The sequence below is a fragment of the Polistes canadensis genome, unplaced genomic scaffold (assembly GCF_001313835.1).
Source record: "Polistes canadensis isolate GaletaPanama2010 unplaced genomic scaffold, ASM131383v1 scaffold_215, whole genome shotgun sequence".
Lineage (NCBI taxonomy): Eukaryota > Metazoa > Arthropoda > Insecta > Hymenoptera > Vespidae > Polistes > Polistes canadensis.
In genome coordinates this window covers 242,076-253,965 of record NW_014569762.1, presented here as the reverse complement: position 1 = coordinate 253,965, position 11,890 = coordinate 242,076, and the positions used below count along the sequence as shown (strand labels likewise).

Here is an 11,890-nt window from a genome sequence, read left to right as displayed (position 1 = left end):
AATAAAAATGATGTTATATTGACTTATGAACATAACTATCAAGTTGCTGAGGAAGTCTCAAATAGAGACGAAACGTTCAACGGATAAATATTGTGTTCACCTTAATTAAACCCGTCCAAAAAAACAACTTCCCTAAGAGTAAACTTAGTAATAATATTAAAACAAGTAATTTTTTCCTCGGAATAACATAATATATGATATAATACGAGATCGATCATCGTTTGACAAATTTTTTTTGCATCCCATCAATGAAATTTTTTTCTTAATTTTTTTAAATTATTTTGCTTCTCTATATATAAGGATTTTTTTATGAATAATATTACAAGTTTCGTCTACTTGTTTTCAACCCCCTCTTCAAGGATTTATAATAAATTATTTAGAATCAACAATAAGAGAGAGAGAGAGAGAGAGAGAGGGAGAGAGAGAGAGAGAGAGAGAGAGAGAGAAAGAGAGAGAGAGAGAGAGAAAGAGATGTATTTACCAAGATTTCTCCAACATGGAATCCTCTGGCGATTGGGATTAGCTAAGTGTGAAGAAGGTGAAAGGTTAAATTAAAATAAATTAAAACACGTGGTTGAGCCAATAGAAAGTGCAATACTCTATTGACTCGGCAGGAGAAAGCCTTGCGGCATAAAAACACTGATTGATATTTTTCTATCAAGGAGACCTTATAGTTGTGTACCAAATGATTTTTACGAGCTTTGATATACAGTAGTACACCTTTAAGGTATACTCCCGGTAAAATATTAGGTTGGGGAAAAAGAAATCTATTATTTTTACGTGAACTTCAAGACTTTATTTAACATGTTTTGAATAGTCCGATTTGGGTCAAATATGGACCATTTTGGTCTATAATTTTTTGCCATTTTAAAGATATTTTTACAATCTTCTCTTAATGTCAATTCTTATCACTAAGGAAGTTTTGCAATGCAAGGAAAACATGGTAATTGTTTGGTGCCAGGTCCGAACTATACGGTGGATGCATCAAAACTTCCCAACCAAGCTCTCACAGTTTCGGGTGAGTCACTATAGACGTGTGTGACCTGGCGTTGTCCTAATAGAACACAAAACCTCTCTGTTAGCCAATTTTGGACATTTCTGGCCAATCGCTAGCTTCAAACGGTCCAGTTATTGACAGTAGAGATTCGGACTTTTACGGGTCCCATTTATTTTTATTTTTTTTATTTTTTTTTTTATTTTTTTTTTTTGCACGTAATTAGCTGTTACAGTATCGAGACCATAATCACCATTCACAATTTTAGCCGCCTCGCTCGCATTTTAAAAAAGAAAAACTAAAAAGAAAGACTAAAATGTACCGAATTTTCTCTCCGTTGACTTCCATTTTTAACACCCTATAACTCAAAACTGAATGGACCAAACAAAAATTAGCAAGAGAATATTTTTAGTGTGAAATGTCACCTTTCCAACGAGCATAAATCTGAAATATGCTTGATGTATACTTTACAAGATATTGATCACTAAAGGCATCCATCGAAAAAATAATGGATTTCTTTTTCCCCAACCTAATAGTTTATGAATTTCTTCTATTAATCTACTTCTCCTCCATTTAATTAGTTCCGCCGGAAACAAGTCGATACCCAGTGCTATATAAATCTTTAATTTTTTGATCGCGCTTTTTACTTCCGAAATTGTCGTTTCGTTAATCATAAGTTCTACCGCGTGGAGCTCACAACTTTCTATTTCCTGGTCGTTTTCAAATTAAACATTTAATATCCGGTCAAAATAGTTTATTCCACGTATTTAGTATTCCCGTAGCATCTGTAATCAAATTATTGTCCCTATCTTTCACTACATTTCCGATCCTAATTTGGAATCCCATTCCCTAAAGTTATTTATCCTCAAATATATACCACAGACGTTACTATTTTGGTAATTTTCATCAATCTCTTCTATTTTCTGTTTTAGGTATTGTCTCGATTCTTATTTTTTTAATATTTATAATGTTACGGGAATGATTCTGGGTTTCTGTAATAAATGATTTAATTTATTTTCTATCTTCTAAAATCTAATTTTATGCCTACCTGTAATAAACGAAACAACATTAAAGTTTATTGTTTCCCACCTATGCCAGTTCTCTCGTTCTCTCATCTGACTACAATAACACGTTTATAGGACCGTAGGCACGCTGGCAAAGAATCTTAACAGCAGAAAAAAATGAATAAGTACTCCTAATTGCTCATTAAAATCTCAATAAAAATCCATAATTGCTCAATTGAATAATTAGTTATTTCATTAGTTATTAATAATTGAAAAAACCAAAATTTTTTTTCTTATTTCTAAACAAAGCAACGAAGTTTGCTACAGCAGAAAAAAATGAATAAGTGCTCTGAATTGTTCACTATTTGCTCAATCAAAATCCATAATTGCTCACTTTCTAATAATTAATTATTTAATTAGTTATTAATAATTAAAAAAACAAAAACGTTTCCTCTCATTTCTAAGCAAAGCAATGATGTTTTCTTTTGTTTTTAATCAATTGCTCATTTTTTGTTTGGCCGGCCGGCTCCTCAACTTTTATTAATTAATTATTTAATTAGTTATAAATAATTGAAAAAACAAAAATGTTTTTTCTCATTTCTAAGCAAAGCAATGAAGTTTTCTTTTGTTTTTTGTTTTTAACACGTTATCGGGCGGCGATTATAATTAATAACGTATTATGAACATAAATTTTTCTCAATAACACACACAAAAATTCAGTATTATAAATGTAACTTAAATTCGATAAAATTAACATAATAGTTCAATATTATTTTATTTTTAACTTAATGATTTATTATTTTTTGTGCAATTTGTTGAAACATTCCAAGCAAAGCGCTGGCTGACCCTCGCAACGACCACAAAACGTCTTTACTCTTGTTGTATTGGCAGTGGCATAATCTCTGCCCTTCGTTTTGGACAACTTTTTGTAGCATTCCTTGCAGCGTTTACGGAACTCTCTTGCCGACCCCGTGTGTGATTGAAGAATATGTTTATCTGGAGGTATATGACAGTTTATTTCTTCATTGTCTAAAAGGCGATCAATGATAACTTCCCTAAATTGTAGCATGTTCATATTTTTAGTCCCCCATTTTTTGTGAATATACCACGCATTCACGAGGGAAGTTCCGCATATTAATTGTATAATTACTTTTCGGTACCATTTAATCGTTTTTCGTAAACAACTGTAATACGCCGATAGTTGATCTGACATATCTACACCTTTTTTTTTGCCACATTATAATCAAACACGGCATCAGGCTTTACTTTACCATTTGTTCCTTGTACCAATTTACACTGGTGATTTTTTACGGTAGTTAAYATGCAAACTGGTCTTTTGTCAGTCCATTTAAGAAATTTTACACCGCTACGATTTTCGAAACTCATAATTTCCCCACGTTTTTGTTTCTGTTTTGCCTGTGGTGGTAGAAATTTTTTGTTCATTTTTATAGTACCACAAACAAATGTACTGTTCTCTAAAAGTTCTTCTCCCAAAGGGGGACACTTGTATAATAATTATTAATAAAAAGTATGCGGCCCTCAAAGAATAGGCCATTTAGTAACCTCATTACCACATCATAAGCATGTGATTTTTTATTGATCGTTTCAGTTCTCCCGGCATAAATTTCAAAATTATAAGTATAATCTTCAGGCAAAAATAATTAGTATATCTTTACGCCGTACTTATGTCGCTTGCCTGGGATATATTGCCTAAAACCTAGGCGTCCTCTCCATGGAATCATACTTTCATCGATGACGATATTTTTACCARGTCTAATAGAGCTCCTAAACGTATCCACAAATGCTTCAATAACGTCTCGAATTTTSTTCAACCGATCTTCATTTCTGGCAGTGGTATTGTTCGAAAAATGTAAATACTTAAGAATCGATAAAAAACGGTCACGTTTCATTGCATTTTTTATGCGTAGGTTTGTAAACATCTCCTTTCGAGACCAATATAATCTAATATCTGGTGATGGCATTACACCCATAATCAGCAAGATGCCAATAAAAGTATTCATTTCATGTTTTGTAACAGGCTTCCAGGGCAGTTGGTGYGTTCTACTTATAAATGATGAATTATTTATGCATTGTGCAACATATTTGTTTGTTTCTTCGACTATCTTTTCTAGTATGTAATCCGTAAAGAATAATCTGTATAAAGCAAAATGATCATTACAGTCAGTGTCTTCACGTAAAAATGTTTCTTCTTCCGAATACTCATTTACTAATGAAGTTCTTCCTTTTACTTCTTGCCATTCTTCATTGTTATCCTCGTTCTCTGATTCAGATACCAAATCTTCCCCCGAGAAACATTCCATAACGTTGCTGTTTACATTAACAAAATCTTCGTCTGAAGAGGAAGAAAGTATTCGTAATCTTGATACGTTTCTCCTACCTTTATTTACACTTAATCACTTATTTCCATATCCATGTTTTGTTTTTCCAGCTCCTCAACTTTTATTAATTAATTATTTAATTAGTTATAAATAATTGAAAAAACAAAAATGTTTTTTCCCATTTCTAAGCAAAGCAATGAAGTTTTCTATTGTTTTTTGTTTTCAATCAATTGCTCACTTTTTGTTTGTCCGGCTCCTCAACTTTATTTTATCAAATATTTTTTATTTATCGCTTATTAGTTGAAAATAATTATTACACTTTGAATAATTTTAAAATGGCGTCGTCGTGAGTGGAGATATGTTATACGCATGCGCAACCACAAAATCAAAAAGCGCACTTTAAAAAAAATGAAAGTAAAGTTGGTATACCTGCAGGGATATGTTTAACCAATTAACTGTGTCGATCATTTTGCAAAGTGCGCCCTAGTGTGTGTCGCGATAATCAAGCGATGACGGATATTGTCGTCAAACACAGAGTAAGTGGCGCTGTTGAAATATTGGGTCAAAAAGACGATTTTATTTAGAAAATGAATGAATTTATGAGTAATATTTAAACAATGGATCAACGTAAAGCTATATTTACGCATAATTAATGAAAAACTTAAAAAAAATCAAATATTTAACAAACAAACAAATTTTTTTTTTTTTTCTTTGGTTAGACATCGCGGACATCATCGCAGATGGAGAATCTAATATACTTTGTTTTTTTGGTTATGACACGTCAAGATAAWAATCGGGATAATCAAAGATCTAGTGTCCAACTCAAATTATCTATAATTTTCATTTGTTTATTTCATTTCGTCYTGACCCCTAAACATTCTAAACATATTAATATTTACGAATATAATTTAGTTTTCGCCAGAATTACAATTTAAATATCAAATTGTATCAAAATTTTACGCATGACGGATATAGCCGTCAAAACACAAAATTCTGCCATTCTTCCATGACGGATACAGTTGTCAAACACACTTAACTGGTTAAGGTTGATTTCCAAAGTATAGTAACAACCACGGAGACTACACAAGGAGCACGAACTCCATGTATACAAATGGGATATAAAAATAAGAGGGCACCCGTATTCTATTTTTACCAAAATGGGAGGGAATAAGGCGGCAGTTTGAAATAGAAATAATCATACGAAACTATAACGGTAATCATTTAGGTTGTTTAAGTATAAATAATTGCAATTAAATAAACAATTATCTAATAATCGTAAAAAAATGAGTAAATAGTAATATTATTAGTAAATAGTAATAGTAATAATCGGTACGTTACTATTTCAGAGCAGTACAGAACGAATATTAGCGACACTAGTGGTGAAAAAGGAAAACTTAATTATACGATTTCTTTTTACATTATTCTTACTGTGTAAATATTATAATCCTTAAAATAATTTATATTTATTATTTGCAGAATCTATATAGACTATTGATGTAATTTAGTTTTATGAATATATTGAAAGGATATTTATTAAACATAATTTACAATTATTATCCTTTTGAGTCGCATTATTTACATTATTTAAAATTAATGAATAAATTTCTATAATAAAACATATAATAATAAAGAAATTCTAACGTTAGGTAGTTTAGTACGTAAAATGTTTGGAGTTTGGTGCAAATCATCTAATTCAGTCTATTTGTTTTGGATTATACGAGTATAAACCACAAAACGTCCGATGCCATCCCGTAAGGACGATGGTCGGAATACAATAACTCCAGTCAGCCAATATATTTTATTTTGAATATTAAGTGTTATAGGAATTTCCTGCAAATTAGTGTGATAATTTGTTGTTTGAAGAATAGTTTGCTTCATTAAAATGATCTATATTTAAAAATAGATAAGAATCAATTTCCAGTATACGACAGGTTACACTTTTTTTACAGTTTTTACAATAAAATGTTTCTTTTTCGATTTCATTCAAAACACTTTGCTGTAAAAAATAATAATCATTATCCAATATTAATCGAGCGTTAACGTTTAATACTGATATTTCTTTTATTTCAAAAGATTCACATAACATGTGATTTCATATAACATGTCCGTTCAATGATAGATTCATAACATCTCAGAAAATTTTGAATTAATTTACTGACATCACATCTATACAATTAATAATATATATTGTTTCTCAGGATACATTTTTCTTAAAAGATGAAATCTTTTACTGTAAAGGTCTGAAATAGCACCAAATAAGGCGTATAATCATAAGACTTTTAGAAATTTAGAATGACTATTTTTAATATCAATAAAATATTGATAACTTTTAAAATTTAAATAGGCAAACGATAAAACTTCCACTATGCTATCAAACGTATAGGTATTGCGAAGTGATAATGTTTATTTACCAACTTTATGAGATCCACATGTGTTACCATTTTCAATCATTTTCCGTTTTTTTATTGTTTTAGACTTGATAGCTACTGCATTGTGATGGAATAACGTTGCTGCTGGAAATGGATTGACGTACTTTTTCTTGCCTTACTGGCTGGCACGAATCAGTGTTTCAGATTTTTTTTTGCATTTGAGTGGCGTTTTAGATTCCCAAATTTTAAATGGGGTTAGTTGCTCGTCTATTACTATTGAATAACTATTTTCTTGATTATGTTTATATGAAACATTTGGAAATAATTGTGGTGTAGAATGAAATTTTATCTGAAATTTAAACAATTATCAAATTTTTTAGTTACAATAAATTTCATTACTGGAACACAAATTAATATTTATTGATAAATTTGAAGCAATTTAAGCACCCACACTATCGAAAGAATTAACAACAGAGATAGACTGTAATTGAAAATCTGATGACATACTTACATCATTTGATAAAATAATTTCTTTAGATGATTCAAGTTTATGTAGCGTTCCAGTTTCATTAGCATTGTTTCTAAACTTTTTTAATTTTTCTTCTACTTCATTTACAGAAATTTCCGAAAACATATCCTCAGTAATATTTAGTTCAACAGTTTTGTTAAGTTCATTTTTATTTTTCCAATTTTCTTCATAGTTCAGCACACTATTGCCTATCACTTTTTTAGTGTTATGTAATGTAAGCATCTGTTGTTTGTCATACGCAGCTCTTCCTTCTACCATTCTTGCCGAAATTGTTTTAACATGTTCAATTAAAAACATATCTGCTCGAGTTGGATGGTGACTATCTAAAACATTATCTTTAACATACCTAAAATAATTTTCACAACGGGACGAAGTAGTAACATAATTTTTTGATCTGTAATGTTTTCGCATCACGTTTGTCCAAGATGGAAATTGTTTAAACAACTTAATTAGTGTCTGTAATATTGCTACTAAATAATAAGGGTTAATATCGTTAAACCTTACAGAATCATTAGAATGAATATTGTTAGAAGTTTCTTCTACAAGTTTATCAATATAATTTGATAATTCCAAATCAACAGATGAACTTACAGCCGCAGAATAATCATCTTCTAGGTCTTCATCATGGCAAAATAAATGGGTATAACAAAGAAATTTGTTATCACAACTACTTCTTTTTATAACTTTTTTGTAATCACTAGCTGTATCGTCAAAACTAAACGTTTCGAATTGTTTTAATACCCATTGAATATCGTTTTTACACCCATATTTGTTTTGACTAATGTTTAATAAAGCTTTTATCATCTTTTCAACGTCCGACAAATTTTCGAGTGTGCTCATTAAACCAATAGCTCTTAGATAGAAATCTTTAATTTTAAATTTTTTGAATAGAAAACATTTGTGCGTTGACACGCTATGAATCAAATGAGCAATGTCAATCCTTATGTATAATTGTGGCAAAGTTTTACTTTTCTTCATTAAAAATTGAAAACAGTTGGATAAATATTGTTTATAAGTCAGGTTACAAAAAGCTAAACATATTGAGTTTTGTAGATCTGCAGACATATTCGTTACTACATCTAGAGGTATTCGAGCTTTCGATGAAATCCATTCAAACAGCCAAAATGTCAGGATGTTTGTGTCATGCCTCTCCGATAACATCTGGCAAATTGGAATGATTAGATGATCGATATGTGTGACAATTTGATATAGAAATATTGGACCTTGATGACAATATTCAGCAAATGGTATTTTTCGAACTACACCTCCAGTAGCATCTATGGAAACTATCGGGTTAAGTTTAATTAGATCGTTATATAGATCAATTTGCTGATGAGTCCAATACATAATAAAAAATTTATCATATCCCACTTGTTTAATTACATCAGCAAATTCTAAATTATTATGCTTCAAGTGTTTTAACGAGTCAAATAAATTTTCTTGAATACCAAGACGGTTTTTCTTCCGTTCATGACGTATCTTATTAAGAACAGGTACATTTGGGATAATAGGAGCTGCAACGTCACCATACTGTTGATATGTTTCTATGAGCTTTCTTTTGAATTGTTCTCCTTTCTGTAATTCTAATTCATTTGCAAACTGATGTCTCTGTTCTCCAGTAATATGTCGTTTTTTGGAATGAGGAATTTTGAAAGTATTTGCTGTGTGTATTAGCATGGACACATTTTCATCATCATTGAAATTAAAAATACATTCTCCAACAATATCCGCATGGCATACTTTTTCAGTACATGAGCCTACAATTTTTAGAATATATTTATCAATGTTATTTTCATTGTTAAGGTAAATAACTGATTGCCGGGAAAATTTGAACGCGCAAGGTAATTTTTGTGTGACATATATTAAGTTTGAAACAATAGTTGTCCAACCCTTTTTTGACGCATAATATTTTTTATTATTATATTTGATTTTCTCGATTGGTTTAATTTTTAACCATTCTTCTTTAGTAAAAGTTATATTAAAACTTATATGTTTTTCTTCGGTTTCAACACTTTCACTTGATTCATCACTCTCTGGATAAAAAATATCCTTATCTTCATCGGTGTTTGGAAAATTTAAACCTCGCTCCTTTAAATATCGATCGAAAATATTATTTCGGTTTTGTGTCATGTCAAAATATAAAGCAATTGGTGTTTTTAAGTATTTTCCAGAAGGCATTTTCCAAATTTCACAAATATCTGTCCAAACAGAATCACTTCTTGGTTTAATTTTGCCATTGTCTAAACAAATTTCAAAATTTACCACTCGATTTATAACTTCTGTAAACAACACAGCTGCCCACTGCGTCATTGTAAAAAATATTATAGGTTAATAATAAATTATTTAAATAAATACACAAATCTGTGTAATACTGAATGTCATTTGGTTTTGCGCGATACACTAAATAGAGAGGAAAACGTAAGTAGTCATTTCGCCTAACGAATATTGAAAAACTGAAACAACTGTATTAACTCCTTGGCCTATAATCACGAGTCTGACTCGTGGTAAAGAATTTGTGTTATAAACCAAAGCCACGAGTCTGACTCGTGGTAAAGAATTTGTGTCATAAATAAAAGCCACGAGTTTGACCTCATGGTGAGGAGGAATTTATGCATAAGATGCCGCGTATTTTTAGAACGCGTTATTAAAATAAGCGATTGGAGAGTTACTCCACATCGAATATTTTTCCTTTGATTGTAACATCGGTATTTTGTTTTTTCATTCGTTATGATGTCCACTGGGCTTGCTAGGATTTTTTACTCTTATGATCTAATTACATTCTTGGTCTCCATCCAATAGATGTCGTCGCGCTGGGAAGTGCGCTGTGGTGTGGTTGGTATTATCTATGAAGTTGCGCCACATGAGAAAGTAATGTTGTTATATGTTCGTCCCGAGAGCACGCCTAGACTCGTCAGTAAGGCTACGACGTGCTGCTCTCTGCCTTAGACATCCGCGAGTATCGTAGAGCATGGAGCCTGTATACAAGGAGGACGATCGCTGTGTTATAAATGTGGCTGCAATATTCACCAATGAAAGGATGATTTCAAGCTCCATGATCTAAATAATTTAAGAACATCCCGCCGCCATCGTGAATAATTATCGTACTCGATATTCAGTCATTTTCAACAACACAAATTCAACGCAAACACCTATCTTGATCGTCCTCCTTGTATATAGCTCCGTTATCGTAGGATTGGTTAGAAATCCGTGCCGGTGTATGTAGTAACTGTGGTAATTTCCAACGCTAGAGAGAAACGATGATCGAAGCGTAGCTACCTAGCGTCTGATGCCGGAACTAGTGTGATCGGCGCGCTGCGGCTGTGGCAAGGCAACCGCGAGTCGCCACAGCGCGGCATATTCAAACGAAGAGATAATCTTCTCCTTAACATATTATATACCGCTTGCCTAATATCTAGAAACTGGTGTCGGGTTTCATCCGTGTTTTGAATCAGTCATGTGATACGTGCATCATTTTGGACTTTAACGGCTTTCTCGCAATAAATTACATATCATGCAATTAATAAATCTTGTAATTGGTCCAAACGCGCTGCAATGTACCGAAAAGTTGGACTCTCGGAGAATATTCATAGTCAATAAGAGGACCCAAGAGGAAACCAAGGAGGCCAGGAAATTAAAAAGGGCAGCTCAAAAGTACACGGAGGACATCGCAAATTGAAGGTAATTAAAACAAAAATTTGCTTTTACGGCGTTAACGTCGAACTTTTTTTTCTTTCACGTTTTTCTCGAAATTACTTTTTTCAAACTGGTTTACACGATATCTCAAAATCTATTTAACCAATTTGGCTGAAATTTGCACCGCTTATTTTTTATAATGTTACCTAAAGCGTGACGTAGAATTTTTTGGATTGGGTTCCGTATTCAAAAGTTATACTTTTTTTAAACTCAAAATTCGTATGGAAATTCGAGTTTTTTTTTTCAAACAGCTGTCATTTATCCAAACAAAATTTTTTAATTTTTTCCCTACGTCACATCTTAGCTATTACCCTTCTGAATAAGCAATAATTTTTTGTTTTTCAGACAATGCTGGATAGAGAAATTATGTACACCGTCAGTAAAGATTTCAAAAAAAGAGGATCCTACTGAGCGACTCATATCCCCGCCATTTTTATTGTTATTTTTTGTTTCAATATTGGAAATTGTTTATATATCTATTATATGTATATGTAAAGTAAAGAATAATTCAAATTTTTAATAGCCGAGTCAAAAAAAAATTTATTTTTGTCTTTTTTTTCGAGCGTGAGGGTGGTATAACTCTTTAAACTCGATGTATGCAGGGTGACCAAACAGGTAAATTACTACTTAACACTAGATATACCAGCCACTTAGCTATACCTATTTCTACCAAACCAGTCAAAATGACTGGTGTATAATAAAACATGTTTATTGTGGATTTCAGCCTTTATTCACTTTTAAAAAATGACAAAAAAAGTTAAACATTATTAGTTTTAATAGATAAATGGATTTATAGACATTATTAAATAACAAAATACTTATTTTTTACAGTTTGTCGCTCACAATTTCTCCATATGTAAATTTTGCTGTGTGTACACTTTCCGCATAGATTTTTTTTGCATTTATTGCAAATATTTGTAGTTTTATTGTAATTGCAATATCCTATTTGACACCATTTGCGT

General features: G+C 31.5%; 1 protein-coding gene and 1 pseudogene across 1 annotated transcript; both read right to left on the bottom strand.

The window, feature by feature from the left end:
- Nucleotides 1–2,709: 2,709 nt before the first annotated feature.
- On the bottom strand, nucleotides 2,710–3,566 carry LOC106790118 (annotated as a pseudogene).
- A 93-nt stretch (nucleotides 3,567–3,659) lies between these two features.
- Nucleotides 3,660–4,432, bottom strand: LOC106790112 (piggyBac transposable element-derived protein 4-like). Its single transcript, XM_014754812.1, has 2 exons — nucleotides 4,417–4,432; nucleotides 3,660–4,351 (listed from the first exon to the last, which is right to left on the bottom strand). The coding sequence occupies exons 1-2, from the start codon at nucleotides 4,430–4,432 to the stop codon at nucleotides 3,660–3,662; spliced, it is 708 nt and encodes a 235-aa protein (XP_014610298.1).
- Between the last annotated feature and the right edge of the window lie 7,458 nt (nucleotides 4,433–11,890).